The 25,259-nt window shown below is 36.9% G+C and overlaps 1 protein-coding gene across 3 annotated transcripts in view; it reads right to left on the reverse strand.

Annotated features, from left to right (window-relative positions):
• LOC144975007 (GRIP1-associated protein 1-like) overlaps positions 1-24,584 on the reverse strand; it is a 210,945-nt gene extending 186,361 nt beyond the window's left edge. For all 3 annotated transcript variants that reach the window (XM_078918652.1, XM_078918654.1, XM_078918651.1), the window contains exons 1-3: positions 24,473-24,584; positions 15,178-15,244; positions 6,033-6,094 (exon numbers count right to left, since the gene is read on the reverse strand). In XM_078918652.1, the coding sequence (XP_078774778.1) occupies positions 6,033-6,094; positions 15,178-15,244; positions 24,473-24,514 (171 nt within the window). In that variant the 5' untranslated portion in view covers positions 24,515-24,584. The remainder of the gene's footprint in view (positions 1-6,032; positions 6,095-15,177; positions 15,245-24,472) is intronic.
• Between the last annotated feature and the right edge of the window lie 675 nt (positions 24,585-25,259).

A 25,259-nucleotide genomic window follows, 5' to 3' on the forward strand; every position in this document is an offset into this window, starting at 1 on the left:
AAAAAAAGAAATAAATAAATAGAAAATTAAAATACATTTGATGAAGTTTGATAAACTGAAACAAGAAATATATTTAGATATTCATTAAAAAAACTTTAAAACTTTCAAATATAAAACTGGAGAAATAGTAAAAAGCGTATAACTTGTACAGAGAATATACTTTAGTTTCATCAATGTCCAATCAGTCCAATATTTTATCCTTATACGGTCAGTTTAAAGGACAGGTCACCTACCAACCTTGAGTATTGGTTGAGAGGAGGATGACACTTTTGCTAACCCGAAGTTTTGCAGTGATGGCTTTTAATAGATTTATTTCCTTAAAAATGGTGTACACTTGTTCATTTTAACCTACAGTGCTGGACATGGAAGAAAAAGAAAAATACTAGGAAAATTTAAAAAGTAATATCTTTTTTTTTTTAAAGCCATCCTTAACACTATATCTGTTTGATAGCAAACCTCAGATAGTCTTCATATTTTTTTTATAATTTAGTTGTACAGGCATGCCTACAAATTTCAAATTTCAGGGACATTTCACAGAAAAAAAACTCAAATTTCAGGAACAATACGCCACACAATCTTAATGTCTTAAAAGATAGTCAAACATCTGATATCAAGTAGCAATGACTATCCCGCCCAAATCTTTGGGCCTCTTTTTCGCTCACGAAGTGCCCAAATTCGCGACAAAATATGGGACGAAGCCGTTCCGTACATGCTATTTTAAAAAATTAATTACGAAGCTGTTTATCGATGAATATGACTGAAAGTTGGCACACAGTTAGAAAAGAGGTCATTTTAGATTATGTCAGCGACAAAACTCGTACGATTACCAGAAGACCTCTTTGGAGTAAAATATTTCTAAAACTACCGGGCGTGTAGGTTTTGTCGCTGACAAGGTAATACATGAACATTTCTTCTTTTTGTTTGTAAAATTTCATTGGATTATGATAAGTACTTTTCCGTATTCTCACAAAACATCAACCCAATTTGCATTTCAATAAGTGAAAATATGGAGACGGCCATTTTGCTCCACCATCGCGAGACACGAAAATGACGTGAGCGAGGCAAGTCTGCCAGATGGCCAGACTTTAACCTGACCAAATTCGACTTCAAGAGTGGCTAAATAGAAAATCATATGGCTTTCACTATTAAGACTGGCCCACTTAAAATGAACTAAATTTTAACAAACAGAAAATTGAATAGACTAGGATAAATGTCACTGAGACAAAATTAGATGAATAAAATTTAATAAAAGAAGCAAAATTATATATTTGGCCACACACGTGGCCATCTGGCACCTTGTTCGCGATGACTGGCGACACAAATCCTCGCGCGCTTTTTTTTAATTAAGGCATTGTTTCATTGTTATGTCATAGGGATAATAGATTAACTCTCTCTCTCTCTCTCTTCTCTCTCTCTCTCTCTCTCTCTCTCTCTCTCTCTCTCTCTCTTCTCTCTCTCTCTCTCTCTCTCTCTCTCTCTCTCTCTCTCTCTCTCTCTCTCTCTCCTCTCTCTCTCTCTCCTCTCTCTCCTCTCTCTCTCTCTCTCTCTCTCCTCTCTCTCTCTCTCTCTCTCTCTCTCTCTCTCTCTCTTCCTCTCTCCTCTCTCTCTCTCTCTCCCTCTCTCTCTCTCTCTCTCTCCTCCTCTCTCTCTCTCTCTCTCTCTCTCTCTCTCTCTCTCTCTCTCTCTCTCTCCTCTCTCTCTCTCTCCCTCTCTCTCTCTCCTCTCTCTCCTCTCTCTCTCTCCTCTCTCTCCTCTCTCTCTCCTCTCTCTCCTCTCTCTCTCCTCTCTCTCTCTCTCTCCTCTCTCTCTCTCTCTCCCTCTCCTCTCTCTCCTCTCCTCTCCTTCTCTCTCCTCTCTCTCTCTATCTCTCTCTCTCTCTCTCTCTCTCTCTATATCTCTCTCTCTAGTAAATACTAGAAATAACATAAGCCATGGTCTCACGGGACTGATTGATAATAATTTAACAGGCATTTTCGTGTCATTTGTATGGGTTGTAGACATAAATTACACTTCGGAAAAGTTCCAAATGATCAATATTATGTATATTTTAAAACAAAATTATAGTTGACCCTAGCCATACAGCTCTAAAACTATACAAGATAGAACTTTTCTGATGTCTTCAATATATTTTCTGATAATTTTGCCATAAAATTGCCAAGTTTTGATATCTTATTCCACGTATTAAGCGAGATACAGCCACAAACCAGAATAAAACGCAGAAAAAGCGTCCCATATTTTCCGTATTTTTTTCTCTTTGTGAGTCATCCAAATAAATGACACATTTGAAACTGCATAACTTTGTTATATATTAACGGATTTCCAAAATTCAAAAAGATTTTTACTCAGTGGAGATAGCAGGGATGCCACCAGGCAAATTTTAAAAAGCCTGAAAACTTGCGCGGACGAGAAACAAATCAACCCATGCAACCATAACCTATAAATTTGAACTTCACTCAAGTTCACGGAGATGCGATCCAAAATTTGTTTGTCTAGCAGCGATTTCTGACAAAACTCGGAGAATTTCAAAAGTTGAAAGTGTAATTACATTTGGTGGTTGTAGTAGGGATGATGATGTGGTGGTGGTTGTAGTAGTAGTGGTGGTAGGGATGATGTGGTAGTGATTATAGTATAGCAGTACTGGTCGTATGGATGATTGTGTGGTGGTGGTTGTAGTAGGAATGATGATGTAGTGGTAGTTGTAGTAGTAGTGGTGGTAGGGATGATGTGTTATTTGTAGTAGTAGTGGTGCTAGGGATGATAGTGTGGTGGTGGTTGTAGTTGTGGTAGTAGGGTTGATGATGTGGTGGTAGTTGTAGTAGTGGTGGTGGTAGGGATGATGTGGTGTTATTTGTAGTAGTAGTGGTGCTAGGGATGAGGGTGTGGTGGTGGTTGTAGTAGGAGTGGTGGTAGGGATGATGTGGTAGTGGTGGTAGGGATGATGATGCGGTGGTGATTGTAGTAGTAGTGGTCTTAGAGATGATGATGTGATGGTGGTTGTAGTAGTAGTGGTGGTAGGGATGATGATGAGGTGGTGGTTGTAGTAGTGGTGGTCTTTTAGAGATAATTGTGTGGTGGTGGTTGAAATAGTTGTGGTAGGAATGATGATGTGGTGGTAGTTGTAGTAGTACTGGTGGTAGGGACGCTGTGGTGTTATTTGTAGTAGTAGTGTTGGTAGGGATGATGTGGTGGTGGTTGTAATAGTAGTGGTGGTAGAGAGAGAGAGAGAGAGAGAGAGAGAGAGAGAGAGAGAGAGAGAGGAGGGAGGGAGGGGGGGGGGGGGGGGGAGACTTCTCTACCAGAATAATTTATGAATTGATCTTAGGAATTCTATATCAAAAAAAAAAAAATAGAGGACAAATGGAAAGAAAGGCAAAGGGAAAGAGGAAAAGAGAGAGAGAGAGAGAGAGAGAGAGAGAGAGAGAGAGAGAGAGAGAGAGAGAGAGAGAGAGGAGAGAGATTTGTCCCTCCCCTTCCCCTTCAACCATCAACTAGCTAATCAAAGATCACCACTGGTCGTCTGTGTCAATTGTGAGATCTGATGCCATTCAGTCTGGCCCGACGTCATAAAAACGGGACCGTCACTAAATTTCACGAGACTATTGCACAGGTGTCAAAATATGACATTAGACATAATGGTGATTTTGTGGTTTTGAGGGAAATGTTTGACACGGCAAATTCAGCGGAAAATTTCTGAGAAATTCTCAAAATCACTGTTTATTTATCCAAAAAAAAAATTTTAAAGGAGGAATTGTGATGGGGATGGGCGGAGATAAACTACCATTTAGGTGCCCAAATATTCGACCGGCGGTGACAGCCCAAATTATTCACCCGGCAAAAAAGTTCCGGCTCAAATCTCGATCGCGATTTTTTTCTTCTTCTTAAAATTTTTTTTTTTTTTTAAATAGTGACGGGATAAAAACCGGAGGTTCCGGATTAAAACCGGCTGGTGGTTAAAAAAAAACGGATTTCCGGCTAAAACCGGAAAAGTGGCATCCCTGAGATAGGGCTTTGATTTAAGAGTAGTCTTTCCTACAAAAATAGAAAACAAAAATTTTCATAGTCATTGCTATATCAAGAACATAAAGTGGTTCCAATAGTGCCAGAGGTAATCATAAGTAGCAAGTAATCTGCTAGCAACAAAAGAAGTATCTTCAATCACTGGTTTAAAAATACAATATTACTCGGATAACTCACCACTGGTAAGAATAACTGACCACAAAAAAGGAGGAAATATTTCTCCAACCATTAAGTATTAAGAAAGAGAATAGCTTGATGATGTGTTGTTGTATTAGTATTGGTGGTAGAGATAATGATGTAGTGGTTGTTGTAGTAGTGGTGGTGGTTGTAGTAGTGGTGGTAAAGATGATGATGTGGTGGTGGTTGTTGTAGTGGTGGTAGAGATGATGATGTGGTGGTGGTTGTTGTAGTAATGGTGGTGGTAAAGATGATGTGGTGGTGATAGATGATGATGTGGTGGTGGTTGTCGTTGTAGTAGTGGTAGAGATGATATGGTGGTGGTGGTGGCTGTAGTTGTTGTGGTAGAGATGATGATGTGGTGGTAGATGTAGTAGTGGCGGTAGAGGTGGCTGTTGTAGTAGTAGTGGTAGAGATGATGATGTGGTGGTGGTTGAGATGATGATGTTGTGGTTGTTGTTGTTGTAGTGGTGGTAGAGATGATGATGATGATGTGGTAATTTTTGTGGTGGGGATCATGATGATGCGGTGGTGGAGGTTGTAGTTGTGGTTATAGGGATGATGATGGTGATGATGATGATGATGATGATGATGATGTCACAGTAGTTAATAATTGCATAAACTTCTTAATTTAAAGTTGTAATTAAATGGTTGATTTTATAATTTCCGGGACAAAAATAAAAATTTCCGTATTTTCCGGGACAGCCATTATTTTTTTCAAATTTCCGGGACAAATCCGGAAGTTCCAGGACAGTAGACATGCCTGGTTGTATTTCACACAACACACAACACAAACCAAACCTATCTTGCTTCTCATACCATCTACTAAAATCGAAACAGATATGTTTTAAGCGAACGTTTAAAAATAGACAGAGATTCTTTTTCACGAATGCTCTGCGGTAAGGCGTTCCAAATAGAGGGTCCGAAATGAGAAAAGGATCTCATTCCAGCATTTTTCCAAATTCGAGGGACAACTAGTTTTGTGAAATCACTGGCCAAACGTAAGGGGCGGGCTCTTGAATATCTTTCAATTAGTTCCAAAAGGTAGGAAGGGGCAGTACCTTCAAGACAACGATACACTAAAACACAAGCTTTGAATATAATCCTTTTCTCACCAGGCAGCCGATGCAGGTCATGAAGCAGAGGTCTGACAGAATCGCACCTACGCTTCATGAATACTAGTCTGGCAGCGCTGTTTTGGACAATCTGAAGACGTCTCAGATTGTATTGCGAAACGCCAAACAACAGAGCATTACAATAATCCAATTACGATAGTACGAGGGACACAACCAGGTGCTTGGTCACATCTTCAGATATGAACCGTCTAATAGAAGCAATCTTTTTTAGTTGGAAAAAGAGAGATCTAACCAAATTATTAACCGGATGCTCCATCGACAGTCCAGAGTCTAAGAATGTGCCAAGGTTTTTCACTTTGTCAACAATTTGAACTTCAAATCTGTTTCACTTTTCCACTTCCTGTTCCCCACATACAGCACCTCTGTCTTATTATCATTCAGTTTCAGTCTGTTCTCATTCATCCATTTCTTATAGACTATTTCTTTGTTGTAATTTCAATCCATATATACATCATCAACATCATCATTGCCTATTTCATCCTGGGTCAGGGTATAAGCCACAGTTATTATAAACAACTACGATATTTTATTTCAACGTTGTTAACAACATCCGATATGAAAACCATTGCCAACTGATTTAAGAACAAAAAAATAAACATTTTTGTTCAAAACCTATTTTCATATCACTTGATTGTATGAACCAACTGGGTTAAAGATTTTATTTAATGGGTCTGGACACCTATCAATCCTAAAATCACTAACCAATTTTGCCTTGCAGAGTTCTTTGTTCAGATTGTCTATTTTCTCAAATGCACCTGTCAAATCTGAAATTAGAAAGAAAAATGTATTAATTTTAATTATTAAATATAATCAAAATGTTCTGGAATTCACAAAATTTTTAGACTTATGTTAGAATATACCTCATTACATGCATATTCCTTCCAAAAAGAGTTATTATACTACAGTAGAACAACAGGATTAAATTCCTGTTGTAGCAGTCCCATTATATCAATGCATAGGGTATTTGAAGAGAAGAAATATTGAAGGCAATATACATTGATGAAAATGGCAATTTGTCAAAAAGGAGGAAAATGTATCAGTCCATCGGTCAAACTCAAAACAAAATCATAACATGAAATATGGATCATAGTTTCATAATTACAACTTCTAGTATACATCTTTATTCTTAATAATAGAGATATAACTGACTTTATGTTAATTTTTAATGAATTGTCCTTTCCTTAAAACGATTTTAAAGACTTACCTTCCATTCAAGAGATTTAAAATTAAATTTTGATCAAAAGGCCTGAAAGTATTTGTTTTTACTTGTTTGATATCTGTTACTGTAGCACAGTGGTTACGGATCTTACAAGTAAGACTCAAGTATCTTTAATAAATTAAAATTGTTAAATAAAATCATCTCTACTATAACCAGATGATGTTTATAAAGTTAACATAGAGATTGATAGAAGAATGGTTGACAGATATAAGGATAAGGGAAAAATAGAAAGAGAGAAACAGACAGAGAGAGATGGGGACATTGAAAGAGCGAAAGAGGGGGAGAGAGAGTGAGCAAGAGAGAGAGAGAGAAAGAGAGAGAGAGAGAGAGAGAGAGAGAGAGAGAGAGAGAGAGAGAGGGAGAGAGAGAGAGAAGAGAGGAGAGAGAGGGAGAGAGAGAGAAAGAGAGAGAGAGAGAGAGAGAGAGAGAGAGAGAGAGACACAGAGAGATAGCGAGCAAGAGAGACAGAGAGATAGCGAGACAGAGAGACAGACAGAGAGAGAGAGAGAGAGCAAGCAAGAGAGACAGAGATACAGACAGAGAGAGAGAGAGAGAGAGCGAGCAAGAGAGACAGAGAGACAGACAGAGAGAGAGAGAGAGAGACAGAGAGAGAGAGAGAGAGAGAGGGAGAGAGAGTAGTTTAATTTAGCTTTTTTAATCTAATAAGGGGGAAGTTATGATAATTATTTTTTTTAATGTACCTGTAACTGTAATACCACTCTTGACCAATTTACAAATAAAATCTACACTCAATTACCCCCTCCCCCCACCCCTTCCTTTCGACCATCAATTGCCTTGCCTCAATTTTTTACATCTGGCACCAGTTTGTCGAGACTGGCGCCATTAAAATAAGAATGTTTCATGCAACTGAGCACAGGTGTCAAAATATGACACATGCATGATGGTGATTTTTTTCATGGATCCACCACATGACCTGAGCTTCTAAAGACAGGGCAAAGTCAGCGGAATATTTCGTAGAAAATCACAAATTCCCAAAATTCCGCTGAAAATAATTACCACTGAATACAAAACACACGGAACACAATTTGAGTTATCTCCTCAAGTAAATAAATCAAACGACGTGACTGCAACTTTCATCCGTTTAACTCCTGCTCCATACAACCTCTCCCCAAAAGAGAGAAATGGTTGGAAAAATCCAATAGTTAAATCATCCTCCTTTCCTTTGCCTTCTACTCATCTAAAACCCCACCAATGACAGCCACTACCACTATCAACTGCACTTCAAAACTCATGTCACATGTCCCAATGATAGGAAAAGACTGCCTTAAATTTCACACAGAGCTCATCACCCGCTAGCTTCTAATCACTCGTAATTATCCAATCAGTTACAAGTCACACAACACTCACTCTAACTTAGAGTCTAAGCCTAACAAATTACTGTGGAATCTCAGCATAACAGTGATGGTGGGATGAGCCTAAAATCTCTGTTATTGTTATGGCCGAATTTCCAGTGAAAACAACCCAAATGGCCTTAATCACCAATCTTTTTTATCCCATCAGCAACTCTCTCTCTCTCTCTCTCTCTCTCTCTCTCTCTCTCTCTCTCTCTCTCTCTCTCTCTCTCTCTCTCTCTCTCTCTCTCTCTCTCTCAAGCAGACTGTGTGTGTGTGTGAGTGTGTGTGTGTGTGTGTGTTGTGTACGCACTGCCTGCCTGCAGCAAAGCCAATGACATTGGCTATGTTAAAACATTGATGTATTATAGCAGTAAGTAGATACATACTTCGAAAATTAAACGAACTCACCTGTGATGTTTAATTGAAACTCTGACGAGTCCCAATTCCGAATGGGGAACAAATGAAGAATCACACCGTGACTGTCAGGCTTTAACGCGTCAGAACAGACATACGGAACAAATGAAACGGGATGGGACACATACATACAAGTATAATCTATAACACTATTATATTATAGTCTAATGAGTTTAGATGATATTTACCAATGGGTGGGCATTTGTTCCCCATTCGGAATTGGGACTCGTCAGAGTTTCAATTGAACATCACAGGTGAGTTCGTTTAATTTTCGAACTCTACCTCGTACCCCAATTCCGAATTGGGTTACAAATAAAGCTTTAAAGCGTTTGTCTATTATAACGTAAATTACGAAATCTACATAGCACTACTCACTTATTTATCCAGTACTGCCCTATTGAAATCCTTTTTCGTTCTCTCCACTGGCTTATGATAAAATTTTGTAAACGTGGTCTCTGACCTCCATCCTCCCGCTTTCAGTATTATATCAAGTGGAACTCCTTTTGTGGCCGCTTTGCTAGTAGATGCTGCCCGGGTGGAATGGGGCTTAAAAATACTGATATCAATGCCCGCTAACTCCATTGTCTTTTTTGTCCATCTCCTCAGGGTATCTCTAGAGATTGCTTCATGTGGCGGTTTTAGGTGTATGAATAATTGTTTAGGGAGATGTTATGGGAACTGTTTTAGTTTTCTCCCCAGCGGGGGTAGAAAGTTCCCTATTCAAATCTTCAACTTTATCTGGTTCCATTGTTTATTTGAAGTAATTAGAATTTTTTCCTCAAAACTTTAAATCATTAAGCACCACTTTCACAGTGTTAATAATATGAGTTAACACTCCCTCGGGAGATGTTATGAGAACTGTTTAAGTTTTCTCCCTCGCGGGGGTAGAAAGTTCCCTGTTCAAATCTTCAACTTTATCCGTTTATTCGAAGTAATTCTTGAAAAATTTTCCTCAAAAGTTTAAATCATTAAGCACCACTTTCACAGTTGTTAATAATATACTCCACTGGGAATTGATATGTCACAGGTCTAATAACAGATTAAAAATCCAATAAGAATAAGGAAAATTAACACAATGGTTTGCATTAAATAGACAAAACAAGACGCGTCCAGCCTTCTTGACAGTCGAACGTGAACTGACAGTCACGGCGTGATTCTTCATTTGTAACCCAATTCGGAATTGGGGTACGAGGTAGAGATTCACATTGACACTCTCATACACACACAGTATTCATGAACTAGCCTAGCTCTCCATTGCCTTTAACTGTAGGCTTACCTGAGCGTAATATGGACTAATACATTGCAACCTCTCCCACATATGTTGGGAGCTATATACTCGTGAAAAACACATCAGAACAACTTCAACACCAGCCGACATGAAAAGAGAACATATTAAACCTCTACATCACCAACAACCCAGCCTGATCAAAACCTCTGATGCCATTCCCAGTCTATCAGATCATGACATTGTTGTCATTGATTCTGACACAGTATTGAAATGCAAAAAGGAGAAGAATACATCTCCATTGCAAAGCAAATAAAAACGCCTTAATTGAGAAAATTAGATACTTATGCGAAATGATAATACTCTTGGATGCAAGAAATGAACAAAAAAACAAAACTATCAGCCATGGATAAATACCAATCTAAGAAGAAAAATTAAAAGAAAACGCAAGCTGTTTGTTAAGACAAAGAAAACCCATAACAAATGTCAAGCAATAGGACCACTAACAGGAATTCAAAGTAACAACCCAGAGAGAAATAAGAAGGGGCACATGGACTATATTCACAACACACTAGAGCACTCGATGAAAGATAGAAACAAAAAGCGCTTCTGGAACTACCTCAAAACAAAGTAAAAAGATAGTTTAGGGGTAGTGTCGCTGAGACATGATGAAACATTGCATCAAGACAGTGTGACCTAAGCAGAAATTCTTAATAATCATTTAAATTTAAAATCTGGATAGGAAAACCACACCAGAAATGATTTATCTCAAAATAGCGTAACTAGAAACCAAAACAGATGGGAGTGCTGAAGCTACTTAAAAACATACATGAACACCCTGCAAAGCACGGGGACCAGACAACATCCCAAATCACATCCTAAAACATTATGCAACAGAAATTGCACCAACGATAATAAAAATATTTAATGTATCCCTCAAATCTGGAAAAATCCCCATTGATTGGAAACTAGCAAAAATAACACCAGTTTTCAAGAAAGGCAGTAAAATGATGCAGCAAACTACAGACCTGTATCTTTGACAAGTATCTGTTGTAAAATATTGGAATGCATACTATGCCATGCCATCACATCATGAAACACCCAGAAAACAACAACATACTTAAACCTCTACAACATAACATGGGTTCAGAAGCGGACATTCATGTAAAAGTCAATTAAATCATAACAGTGCATGGGCATATAAATAGAAACTGACCTAAATATCTTAGACTTTACCAAGGTATTTGACACAGTCCTACACAAAAAGCTCCACTAAAAATAGAACATTACAGTAACAAAGGTAATATCCACGTGTGGCTTATATCATTTCTGACGCAAAGAAAACAACAAGGTATCGTTGACAGTGCATTATAATCGTCCTATCAAGTCTTGGGAGTACCAAAAGGGACTGTTCTGGGTCCGATACTCTTCCTATCACATAAATGACCTGGTAGTAGTTAGTAGTTAGTAGTCGTTAGTAGTAGTAGTAGTAGTAGTAGTAGTAGTAGTAGTAGTAGTAGTAGTAGTAGTAGTAGTAGTAGTAGTAGTAGTAGTAGTAGTAGTAGTAGTAGTCGTCGTCGTCGTCGTCGTCGTCTGTAGTAGTAGTAGTAGTAGTAGTAGTAGTAGTAGTAGTAGTAGTAGTAGTAGTAGTAGTAGTAGTAGTAGTAGTAGTAGTAGTAGTAGTAGTAGTAGTAGTAGTAGTAGTAGTAGTAGTAGATGATGATGTAGTGGCAGACCTGCCAACCTTCCCAGGATGAAAAGTGTATTCTATAAACCTAAAAAGTGTATTTTTTAGCAAAAAAGTGTATTTTGTCCGCGTGAGTGGAAAAAAAGTGCGCACTATATACAAATTTATATAACAGCTAACACTAAACCCAAATCAAAATAAAGTCTGATCTTCATCATTCAAGTAATCTCTAGTGATTACAAAATTATCGATTTATCAAGGCTTAGAAATTGCAATATCTAAGGAAATTGCTTTCGAAACACTCAAAGAAATGACCAAAAGGCCCCAAACATGTACGTAGTATTGATGCTAGTGTCAGTGGAAGAAGTGGTGGTTGTTGTAGCGATGGTGCTCTAGTGGTGGTGGTGATGATGATGAAACTGTGGTGGCTGTGGTGGTAGAAGTGATGTGGTGGTGGCTGTGGCAGTGACAATGCTGTGATGGCGGTTGTAGAAGTGGTGATGCCATGACGGTGGTGGTAAGAGATGATGATGTGGGGATGATGCTGATGTACCAAATGAACTTGTGATGGTGATATCTGCTAGCCCAGTAAATCAGTTATGAGTAAGTTTTGAGCTCTCCCTCCCTCTCTCTCTCCCTCCCTCCCTCTCTCTCTCTCTCTCTCTCTCTCTCTCTCTCTCTCTCTCTCTCTCTCTCTCTCTCTCTCTCTCTCTCTCTCTCTCTCTCTCTCTCTCTCTCTCTCTCTCTCTCTCTCTCTCTCTCTCTCTCTTTTTTTTTTTTTTTTTTTCATTCACTCCTCCTCCTCCTCCTACTATTACTAACTACTACTACTTTTACTACTACATCCTACTAATACTATTACTTTGGTCAAATGATGGGGAATTCCTAAGTATGTAATATGCAAAGACAAGTTAAATACTTCTAAAACGGTTATGGAGAATTCATTTTGAACCAAATACTGTTCCTAAAGCCGCCCACTTTGTAATTCAAGAGTCGTACAAAATAATTAAGGAAAAAAAGATCATTATAAATTTTATAAATCAAAATAAATTTTAGTGATTATAAAGGGAAATAACCCATTTATGTTTAAGTTAATTAGCAATACAGTTTTTAATTGAAGGCTTTAAAGTCAAAGATGTTGGTTCAATTAAATTTTCACTTAGAATTTTCTACTTAATAAGTGGCAAAAGTTTAAATGTGGTCTGAGACTATTTAAAGTATAAAACAAGCTTCTTCTATGCATAATCCTATGCAAATCCTCAAAAATGTTTGAGAAAAATATTGGTGAAAACCGGCATCATATAAGCAACTGAAATGATAACTATAGTATTAAATGTGATGCATCATTCATTCAGAAACACAGTCAACAGTTGGTGTACGACGCGACACGTGTGTATCAATGTATCATCAATATCATTCACATCACATATCTTTTAAAAAATCGTATTAAATCCACGAAAATCGTATCCTCGTATTTGGGGTCCAAAAATCGTACTAAAATATGATTAATCGTACTGGTTGGCAGGTCTGTAGTGGTGGTGGTTGGAGTAGTAGTGGTAGTGATGATGATGTGGTGGTGGTGGTGGTAGTAGTAGCGGTGGTAGTGATGAAGATGTGGTGTTGGTTGTATTAGTTGTGGTAGTGATGATGTGTGGGTGGTGGTGGTTGTAGTAGTAGTGGTAGTTGTAACGACTCGGGTCAGACTTCGTTCATTCAATTTATTAATTATCAATTATATGGTAAATTTAAAACAAATACATAATACGACCATCTAGGACGGAGTAATTTCAGTAACTAACCTAACACAAAACAATCTTTTCTAAGTAACAAAAAGTGCTAATACGTTCATGCAGTCAATATTCACACTCACATGCAAAACATGCACAACACAAAATGCGTACCTCTAGAAAGAACCCTAACATAATTACACACAGCCGAACTACATTCGCACAAATCCAATATATTACAATACATGTTACATTAGTGATGATGATGTGGTGGTGGTGGCTGTAGTAGTGGTAGCAGTAGTATTAGTGGTAGTGATGATGATGATGTGGTGGTGATGGTTGTAGTAGTAGTGGTAATGATGATGATGATGATGTGGTGGTAGTGATGATGACCTGATGATGTGATGGTGGTGGTGGTGGTTGTAGTAGTAGTGGTAGTGATGATGTGGTGGTGGTGGTTGTATTAGTAGTGGTAGTGATGATGATGTAGTGGTGGGGGTTGCAGTAGTAGTAGTGGCATTGATGATGATGTAGTGGTGGTGGTTGTAGTAGTTGTGGTAGTGATGATATGGTGATGGTAGTTGAAGTAGTTGTGGCAGTGAAGATGATGTGGTGGTTGGAAGGGAGGGGGGGGGTACCCTTGGAACAAACTGACCTCACCAGAATTTGACAGAAGTTGCCCTTAACCCGGAATTTTTTTTTCCAGACCGAAGTTTTTTCCGGTGGAACCAGAGTTTTAGCATCACTGTACAGGTCTAGTCTGCCATACGATTTTTAATTCAATCATATTGCTCAGTCTGTGGTGGACTAAGATCAATATTTACAACTAGTTTGTGTTTACCATATAAGTGTAATATGTTGCAATAGTAGACTGGAAACTCAACTTAGGTTAATTCCAACTTCGGTTAATCGCAACATTTTCGCTGATCCCAAGGTGTTGCGATTATCCGGAGTGGAGTGTAGTAGTAGCTGAGGACCGGTCCCACGGTTCCTTGACTGAGAACCGGGGACTGGTTCCAAGGTGGAAAACCGTTATCAGTTTTCACTTCTTATAACCTTTCTACAGTCCCAGCAGTTTAACACTTCTAACTCCCTTCTACGGCCACAGCAGTTCTTTGCCTCTGTCGTATAAGTTCTCTTCCCCCAATCACCACTCCTCCCACTTAATTAGTCGCACCCACCCCCTTTTGCTATATAAACTAAAATAGACTACGATCTCTCTCCTCGCCTTGCCATCTCGTGTGTGGGGTGGGGGAAGTAGGAGTCGCGTGACATTAGAAATTAGAAGAAAAAAAAGTCACACTAACTTGATCACGAGAAAATTCTATGCAAATCCACAAAAGACTGTTTCATGTAAAATGAAAGACAAACTTATTGTCTACATATATAATATTCAATGGTATAGATCGACCTGTCATACACAAATATTATCTCTCACACATCCATTACATGCATCAAAGACAACATTGATAATTACATGAAGACATACAGACTTTATTATAAGAATACACAAATATCAAAGCAGCATATTTTGGGGAATCACAGCCATAAAACAATATCAGGTTGGACTAGGATAAATGGGGGAATAGGGTGGGGAGTTAATTCATTCCACTATTCATAAACTCGAGAAGAGGACAGCTGGCATGCAACTTGAGGAAAGGAAAATGAAAAGTATTCTGGAATCCCATCCTCTCCAAGTCTCTCATGTTTACAAATTACATAACATTATGCTATACATAAACGTTGGTGCAAGTTCATCATTGGTACCTTTTCAACACTACAAGGTATAAAGCAAGATTGTTATAAGACTTCGTGCTAGTGGTCATTGGGGAGAATTATTATTGTACTACGACGATCATCTATCATTCCCTATATGCAATCGTGCAGGATGTATTTTTGACACTCAGATAATGGTTACCATTCCCAATGACCAAGTCTGAGAGGACTAATCTCATAAGGACTCAACACAGAATTGGATCATCCTTAGCATCTTTCTGGACAACACAAACTAATTGACATTTGTGACACTGTAACATGTATATCTCACATCACATTTAGAATCAAAGCCAGGGTACTCTTATTAGAGCAAGTGTACTAAATATAAATAATACGCTACCAACCCCCCCCCCCCCCCCTCCCATTTTTTTTCTTTCAAACGACAATCATAACTTGAGACAAGACATAGAATTATTTTTCACATTTTGTAAAAAAAAAAAATACCTCTTTCTTGTGTTTTTGATTTTCCTTCCAATTCATAGTTTTTTGTACGCAGTTCAATTAGCTGAAGCTGAAAATTAGAGAAGAATAAATCGTCATTGGGGGGCTGGGAAATGAAAAGTATGGTTTAAAAGTGAATCCACTTAGCAATGGGCACAAAGGGCCAAGCTTTCTCTAGGGGTCTGGTGCTTTTTGTTTTTGAGATTTTTGTACTTGCAACACACACATGGGTCATTTAAGTGCCTGATAAAATAAGACAACAGGGTTAGATTTTTTTTTAAAAGGGAACAAAAAGACTGTAGGTGATTGAAGAAATTAAAAAATCACTGTCTCACCTGGATCTTGCTGAAAATGAAAATACATATGTACTCATACTTATACAAAGTGACATGATCAGAACAGTGCCACTAAACAGAAATTACTCCAGCTATGAATTCCGATAAACCAATTCCGCGGATGGCCATCAAAGTGGAACCCACTACAACACATTTGGTAACTGTACTTGAATCTGTAGCATTGTAGTTTTATAGATAACAATTAGCCTTCAATGTCTAGAAAATTGCTTTTATTGTACTTAACATGCATGCCTACAGCGGTGTGACGTCATCACAGTATATGATGGTGCCGAGTTCAGAGATTCTTACAGTGGAAGATAGTATGAATATTGCTGGATGTAAAGCCTTTGGGTTGTGAGCAGTCATGGGACCATTGTATATCCTAATCTGTACAAGAATGCCATTGTTAGACCTCTCTTTAAAAAAGCAACTCTTGGTGAAAAAGAATTGAGTAATTACAGACCCTTTTCAAATCTATTTTTTATTTCTAAAATTTTGGAAAAAATTGTTTTATCTGGATTATTGCGCCATATTGATTTAAACAATTTATATGGAGCATTTCAATCAGCTTATAAAGCCCGCCACAGTACTGAAACTGCCCTTTTGAAAATATATTCAGACCTTTTGAACCATGTGTGATAAGAAAGTTTGCTAACTATGTTAGATTTGTCAGCGGCAATTGATCCCATCAATCATATGATTTTTTAAAAACAATTAGAAATCACTTTCGGCATCTGAGACAATGCTCTAGCCTGGTTTACATTGTATCTAAGTAACAGTTGTCAAAATAAATGAATGCAGTGGACAAAAGAGTGAATAATGTAGAGACATTCCCATCCGAAGCCTCTCCATTATCACTCTTTCGATAGTATTTTCAAAATAAATTAATGCTTTTCCTGAGAAACCTCTCTTCTATAAGGTGTACCCCAGGGCTCTGTATTTGGTCCTGTTCTTTTTTAATTTATACACTCAACCCTTGTCGCAAAATGTTCACAGAGCATGACATACAATTTCACTTTTATGCCAATATCCAAATGTACAATTCAGATATTTTATCAAATCTACCTAAACTTGTGACCAAAACAGAAAGGTGTATATCGACAGTGAAAGATTGGATGATTTTAAACAAACTAAAATCAAATGACAAGAAAATTGAGGTTATGCTCTGTGGAGATTTCAAAGATAATGGGCATAAAGTCTATGAATGTTGCAAAAAATGTTGGTGTACTTTTCGAGAGTGATCTGTCTATGTCTCACCAGGTTTCTAATCTTTGTAAATCCTTGAACTATCAACTAAAAAGAATACCATCTATTCGTAACTACCTAACTCTCAAAACACTTGTCACAATATCTACCAACTAGATTATTGTAATTCTCTACTTGTTAGCATAACCTATGATTGTGATAAAATTTCAAAACTTCAATTGATTTAAAACTGTGCTGCAAAATTGGCAATAAGACTTGTGCACTCACTTCCTTTACTATATGAACTTCACTGGCTTCCAGTTAAAGAATGTTTTAAATATAAAAATTGCCATGTTGTGTTTTAAATGTATAACCTTGGAAGCCCCATCTTACCTCAGAAAATGTTTAAGTACCTACAAACCTTCAAGGTCACTCTGTTCACAAATGGATACCACTAATGAATGATACTACTAAACTCTCTGTCAATAAACCACGATTGAAAACGTATGGAGAAAGATCTTTTTATAATTCAGGCTCTAAAATTTGGAACTCTCTCCCCAAAACAGTAAGAGATGCATCATATATATATAAAGTGTCGCTATTGGTTCTTGGTTGTAAATTTTTTACATTTTTGTGCATTTGCATATATTATATATATATGTATACATTATCGCCATAGATTCTCAACTTTGTGTTTATACATTTTTATGCATGCCACGTCTGTAAACGAATTTTTTTTTTGGATGAATAAAGTATATATTATATAATTATTATTATTATTAATAAGCATCATAATTTTTAAATCTAGATTAAAACATCCTTTATTTTATGAGAGATATCATGCATATTGTCTTTTATTGTATTGTATTTAATATCTAGGTTTTATTTGCATGTGTCAATTGATAGTATGTGTATGTGTATTAGATTATTGTTACAAATATTTGATTTTATGTCATTATTGGTAAAGCACATAAAGCATGACATCATCATGATTATGCACCACAGAAATGCTATTTATTATCATTAGCATTGTGGCGCATTTCAAAAAAAAAAAAGCTTCACATTGCAGATATGAAGGAGATTTTACACATTAGACAGGCTGCAATGACCCCCCCCCCCCCCCCCCCCCCCCCGAGATATTCATGAATGGAAAAGTACTCCTTTTCAACAACAACAAAAATGTCATCAAGAAAGATATATTGTTTTTGTTTATGACTTCTTGATCCCTCCAAATTGTAAAGTTGATGACTCTTGAATTTAAATTTTGAAGGTTGTGCTTCCTGCCAATGAAGAGCACTACTATCCTGCTGAATTTGCAAGAGGACAAACACAAAGTCTAGAGAAACAAGTTTTCTGAAAGAGCTTTTGCATTCAGTGACTAATTAAGCAAATTTAATCCAAACATCTCCCATGTATCACAAGAAGCATATATCATGCACAATATTTGATTTCCATCAAATCAATTCACTCTAATTATGACGCTCGTTTGACATCCATCTTAGCTCAAACTAAGAAAAGTTATCAAAGGGGTTTCCAAATTGGCACAACAGGGTATCACAATTAAAACACATGGTGTCCGGATTGGGACCAGAGACTTGGGCCCATAAATCAAGGCCAAACACATAAATAATATGTGATAATGGACAAGTATTTTATCTAAATATTTAGATAATGATGTCAACATATGTAACAGTTATTTTCACAATTGCTCTCAGAGCGCACGGCCAATAGAAGTCATTGAGCTGAGAGAGCCATTTTGGGGGTCCGAATTGGAACACCCCAAGGGAATACAGGCCTTTGAACCAAAGAAATTTTTTTTCAATGATATTCCATAGAGGTTGAAATTAGTGTAAATGTTTAGATTTTAGTTGCTATTGTGATATCACTCAAAGTTTATGCTTATAGGGAAATGGCAGGTTGATCTGAAATATTTACCAACTGAAATTTAAAACATGCATAACTTTCTTAATAAGAGGAATTTGAAAAAGTTATGAATAGGGAATTAAAAAACGATTATTTTGGTGTATGACATGAACATATCAATTCTTTAAAAGGGCTTGCGGTCCCTACCATTGAACCTGGGGAGAATTTTGTAAGTTCCTCGGGGTAGTATCTCTTTCAATTAGTATTTTCACAGTGGATCTTTTGTCAGGTATTTATTTATTCAACTTGTTAATACATAGTAGCATTTTAAAAGCTCTAGAGCAAACCTTAATAGATTAGTGAAAGTTCAAAATTTCCTAATATGAATATGACCATTGTTTTGATTCTCCGTCACCATTTTGTCATTAAAGTATTGAAAGGTAGTGCAAAGCAGTCCCGGAGTTGTTTTTTTAAATTAGGGTTAGCTCGAGGTCGGAGGATTTTTTTTTTTTTTATTAGGGTTAGTTATAGGTTTAAGTAAAGGTCCTAGGGTGTTTTCATCTGGCAATTCTCCATAACCTATTTTTCTCATCATTATGTTGTAGTATTTACTTTTCTAATATTACTATACAAAAACTTCTGAAAAGCTCCTTGTGCTAAGGGACATAAACTCAAATATTCCCTCAACTAACCCTACGAAAAAATAAAATCTAGTGCCGTTAACTAACCCTAATAGGGAAAATCAATACCCTCACACCTTCACTAAGAGTGATGATTAACCCCAATAGTAATCAGTGATGATAATGGCAATTTATCAAAAAGAAGGAAAATTTATCAGTCCATCAGTCAAACTCAAACAAAATCATAACTTAAAATATCATAGTTTCATTTATGTACATCCATTCTTAATGGAAATATAACGTACTTTAGAGTATTTAAAGTTTTAATGAATTGTCCTTTCCTTAAAACGATTTTAAAGACATACATTCAAGAGATTTAACATTAACTTTTGGTCAAAAGACCTCATAGTATTTGTTTTTACTTTTTTTATCTTTGTTACTGTAGCCTAGTGGTTATGGATCTTATAAATAAGACTTCAAGTATCTTTAATATATTAAAATTGTAAAACATTGTAAAAATAAAGGGCAAAAGAGTCAAGTAAGTTGATCACCCCTTATAATTGTAATAAATTAAGATTATCTCTCTTTAACCAGATGACGTTTATAAAGAATATGAAGATTGATAGAAGAATGGTTGAGGGATACATATGGATAAAAGAGAGAGAGAGAGAGAGAGAGAGAGAGAGAGAGAGAGAGAGAGAGAGAGAGAGAGAGAGAGAGAGAGAGAGAGAGAGAGAGAGAGAGAGAAGTAGTTTAATTGATGGGACTTTTTTCTAATTAGGGGGAAGTTACAATAATTTTCTTTTTTACGCACCCATAACCGTACTACCACGCTTGGCCTACTTACAAAGAAAATCTGGACTCATTTACCCCCTCCCTCGCCCCTGCCTTTTCGACCATCAATGACATCTGGTGCCAGTTTGCCTAGACTAACATCATAAAAATGGGAGTGTCATCAAAATGCATGCATCTGAGCACAGGTGTCACAACGCTGCGGTTATTCAGAGTCGACTTTGAATAACTGTCTACGATTATTCGAGTCGACTCTGAATAACTGTCTACGGTTATTCAGAGTCGACTCTGAATAACACTCTACAGTTATTCAGAGTCGGGGAGTCGACTTTGAATAACTGTAGACAGTTGACTCTGAATAACTGTCTACAGTTATTCAGAGTCGGGGAGTCGACTCTGAATAACTGTAGACAGTTATGAGTGATGAACTTCCAGTTACAAACCACAAGGTTTTTCTGTTTTTTCTTCTCTCCCACCTCTGTTTAAGCCTACGGGTAAAAATCGTTTTACTTTTTGACTTTTGAGTATTTTCTTGTCTCTTCGGTCATGGCAGTTTGTTTTTTTTTGCATCGCTGATTTGCATCGCGGCTGCAAAATTTGCAATTTTTTTGCAAATTTTCGAGATTTTGCAAATTTAAAACAAAATATAGTGGGGACCAGTGATGATAATAATCTGCGGATTTCTGGGATTTTAGGATTTGTTCATAAATGTTCCGTTGTTTTTGTCATGTCAAACATTTTCTGCTCAGTTTTAGTTCAGGGGAAAAAAACCCAATAATATGCCTTCTATCATTTTTTGACACCTCTATTCAGTTGCATGAATTTTGGTGACACTCATTTATTTATGACGTTAGTCTAGACACGCTGGCGCCAAATGTCAAAAGTAGCACAAGACACATGGTGGCCATGAATGAGAAGATGATCGTGGTGTAAATATTTGTGTACTTTTTAGCTGTAGCATGATAGTACATTCATTTGGCGATTTTATAAGTTTTATAAGCGTGTCTTTTTTTTTCTTCCTTTTTATTTTTTGTTTTGGTTTTGTTTGATTGTTCTGAATTTGTTAATAGAATTCATTACAACTGTGTCTAATTATAAATCAATTTTTTAAAAAATTAAAAATCAATTCATTAACTCTCTCTCTCTCTCTCTCTCTCTCTCTCTATATATATATATATATATATATATATATATATATATATATATATATATATATATATATATATATATATTATATATATATATATACTCTCTCTCTCAGCCACACTTCTATCTCCATATTATGTTTATAGATATCATTTGGTAATAGAGAGATAATAAGTTAGGCTGATCGATTTAAGAAATGATTGTTTATAGGCTAATTTAAATTTGTTTTGTTGATGGAATATGTTTTGCAATTGATTAAAGTTCTTATTTATAAGCGACTGAAGTTGAAAAATTGCCAAGTTTTAAGAATTTGGCACTAAAATTGCCAAAGTCACAAAGTAACTGTAGTAAACTGGTATCAAATTGAAAGAAACTCATCTTGCGAGTATTCAATTCGATAGGCTACTCGGCTCTAAATATCTGTACACATGGTTATCCAGGATAACTCTGAATAACCATCTACAGTTATCCAGAGCCGACTCTGAATAACTGCCTACAGTTATCCAGAGTCGACTCTGAATAACCACTTCGTGTCAAAATATGACACAAGACATGATGATGATTTTTTCACGGATCCAACACTTGACCTGAGCTTTTATTAGAGAGAAATGTTTGACAGGAAAAAATCAGCGGAAAATTCCTGAGAAAATCACAAAATCCCAGAATTCCCCGGATCCACAGAAGATTACCATCACTGAGTAATAGAAAAAGAATACTCCGACCTTGAGCTAACCCTACTAATAGAAAAGAAAACCTTGGACTGCTTTCAATACTTCGCAAATAAAATGGCAGAGGAAAACCAAAACAATGGTCGGATTGGAAAGTTTAAACTTTCACTAATCTATCAAAGTTTGTTCTAGAGTTTATAAATATACTGACAAGTTGAACAAATAAACGCATGACAAAAGATCCACAGTGAAAATCCAAATTTAAAGAAATGCTGGCACGGGCTGTCATTATCCCCAGACGCCTGTCTGGGGATAATGAAAATTGGTTATCCCCAGACACCTGTCTGGGGATAACGAAAAGGCTGGGCTGTCATTATCCCCAGACACCTGTTTTTTTTTAACTCTCTTCTCTCTCTCTCTCTCTCTCTCTCTCTCTCTCTCTCTCTCTCTCTCTCTCTCTCTGTCTCTCTCTCTTAGTTCCTTTCTAGTTTCTAGAAAATTGTCATATTCGTCCCCACTCGGATATCAAAAAGTGTCCTAAAAGAATAAAATAATTAAAAAGCAAACAAACAGAAATATTCAGAGAGCGACCAAATGGTCAGATCGAGGAGGAAAAAAACAAACAATAATTTAAAAAAACAAAAAACAAATTTAAGTAAATCATGCTCATAAACGGAACAAAAGGTCAAACAAAAAGGAGAAAAGAATAGACTCGCACCAAAAAAAAAAAAAGAAATAAAAGAAGACGGAATTTTTTTTTTAAAAAAGTGGCGGAACCAGGATTCGAACCCACAACGTCGATTCTGGTAAAACTTCCAGGCGACTAAACCATTCGGCCATGACACCCACTTCGAGGTCGACGCATATTGTGTATATATGTAGTAACAACTGATTTAATGTTGGTTAATTTTTTATGTTTTTATATATATTTTATTAACTTTCCTTATTTCTATGTGCATTTTGGAAACATTCCATATTCTGGAATGTGGATAATTGTTTAAAAGAGTGGAGTTTCAAATATATGTCTGGGGATAACGAATTTTGGTTATCCCCACAGCGAGCTTTTGGAAGGCCTCCCCCACTTCTAGTTACATATCTAGAAGTAGTAGGCAGTTTAGTGAGCATCAGCTGTAGGAGTCAAATTGTCACCCAACTCGCCCATAAGAAAGTTGTGACTGAAAATTGCCTTTCGCGTTTAGGGGGGTTTAATTAAAGGTGCATAACTATAACTTCGTTATAAAGAGGAATATCGCAGATATTTTGATATCATTTTTTCGTTTCTATTTCCTTATAAATGGTGTCAAGTAATGAAAAAGGAAGTGTCAATTGCCAAGGAGTGAGTCCTTGGTAGTTGACGGTTCATCAATTGCCAAGGAGTCAAATTGGAACTCTTCAGCCGCATTTGGTGATTTCAGTCGGGCCTCAATCAGCTGCATGTGGTGATTTCAGTCAAGCCTCGATTTGCGCGCATACGAATCTCGAACCCCGTCACTTTCTTTTCTTCCATTCGCCATTCACTCATTCCTTGTCAATCGTTGTGGAAAGGATCAAGTCCACACTTGTTGGCATTTGCTTTGAATTGTTATGTCTTTTCACGAATTCCAAGATGATTTAAAATAATATCAAACAAAAATTACTGTTGATTTCGGATTCAGCGGGGGGAAAAAAAACACAGAAGGACGAGGTGGCAAATCCCTACTGCCAAGATTAAAAAATAAAAATAAGATTTCCTTTATTTTAAAGGAAATATACTGCACATCGTCTTAATATGGAATAATTAACGTAAAACATTTGTGCAACAAGATCAATCCGTGGCAAATCCCTGCCAAGATGTCCTAGATTAAAAAAGAAAAATAAGAATTCCTTTATTTTAAAGGAAATATACTGCACATCGTCTTAATACGGAATAATTAACGTAAAACATGTGTGCAACAAGATCAATCCGTGGCATTAATAGTAAATAGTTGATGATCTACCAACTGGCAAGGTCCGTAACAAAAAGAGGAAATATGAGAGAGAGAGAGAGAGAGAGAGGGGGGGGGGGGAATGACAGAGAAATACATACACAGAGGAAAAAATGGCAGAGAGGAAAAAGAGAAAATGACAGAGAGAGAGAGTGTGTGTGTGTAATAGAGGAAAAAAAAAAGAGAAAACGACACACAGAGAGAAAGAAGAGTAAAAGAGAGTATTAATTAATATTAATATTAATACATAACATCACTCTGTGGCAATGCATCACTTCGTGACACTAAAGGTACTCCGTGGCAGTTAAAAGTACACATGCGTAGTTGATGAACTGACACGGTCCTTGGCAATTGACGATTTGACAATTGTCAAGGTCCTTGGCAATTGACGCTACCAATGAAAAATCCATCAAGTTATAGGAAGTTAATAGCGAGAAGGTGCCACTACCTCTATTCTCCCAGGATGAGAGGTCGAATGTTTTTCTTTTCTCACCCAGGATGAGAGCTCGACTGTTTTTCTATTCTCACCCATCACCCAGTCCAGGATGAGAATTCACATCCTAGAGGTAGCCTTGCCTTTTGTTAAGGGATTTTGTTAAACTCCCTACTGAAGTCAGGTCTACCTCTAGAGGGAAAAAAATAGAAGTAGTAGAGGGAGGAAGTAGAGTAAGTGGTAACAACAGGGGTAGCAGGCAGAAGTAGTAGTATGTTAGTAGTAATGACACCTGCATTCGATGAAACTCTGTATCAGAGAGAGCGGCAGCCATCTTGTTTATTTACGATTTCCCCTTTCCCAAAAATTCTAAATGGAACTGTGTATTCCCTACAAGAGAGTACCGAATACACACTTGTATTTTCCACACACCAGTGTACCAAATACACACATGTATATTCCCTACATTAGAAGAGATTAGGTCTCAGAGCTAGACGGATTAACCAAGAAGGCAAGGTGACCGGATATTTTGGCACGTTTAAGTGCAAACCAGGGTGTGGCGAGTTAGGGGTTCACGCCATAGAGAAAACAGGACAAGAGACGACAACAGGTAGGAAAACGTCTTCAAAAGTGGCTAGTGAGAGGTCGAGCTCCGCCATTTTCTTTATTATGAAACCAGGGACGCTGTGCGATTTAATCTCTATATGAATGTCTTTGACTGAGCTCGATTAACCTTGATTTGTGGACGGAAAATAGAAATAAAGGCCAGGTTTATAATGATAAACCAAATTAGACATATTTTACTACACTTTTACTTGTACATTTTAGACTTGGCTCCAATGATCGGGTTTATATTAATAACTTTAAAAAGTACTATGAATAATTTATAACTCCCTTATATGTGGGGCGATTTTGTCATTCGTGGTATCAATTTTATTGTAATAAAGAGATAGGAACTTGAGAGTTATTTTTTCTAACGCTTAATTATTACTTTGTAATTTTATCACTAAGAAAAGTAGTTGGTAAATAAATTTGGTACACCTCTTTGATCTACCGCCACCGTCCATTCTTGTAGAATT

Source organism: Berghia stephanieae, chromosome 6 (genome assembly GCF_034508935.2).
Source record: "Berghia stephanieae isolate SIO BIC M18660-M18661 chromosome 6, UCSD_Bste_1.3, whole genome shotgun sequence".
NCBI classification, from domain to species: domain Eukaryota; kingdom Metazoa; phylum Mollusca; class Gastropoda; order Nudibranchia; family Aeolidiidae; genus Berghia; species Berghia stephanieae.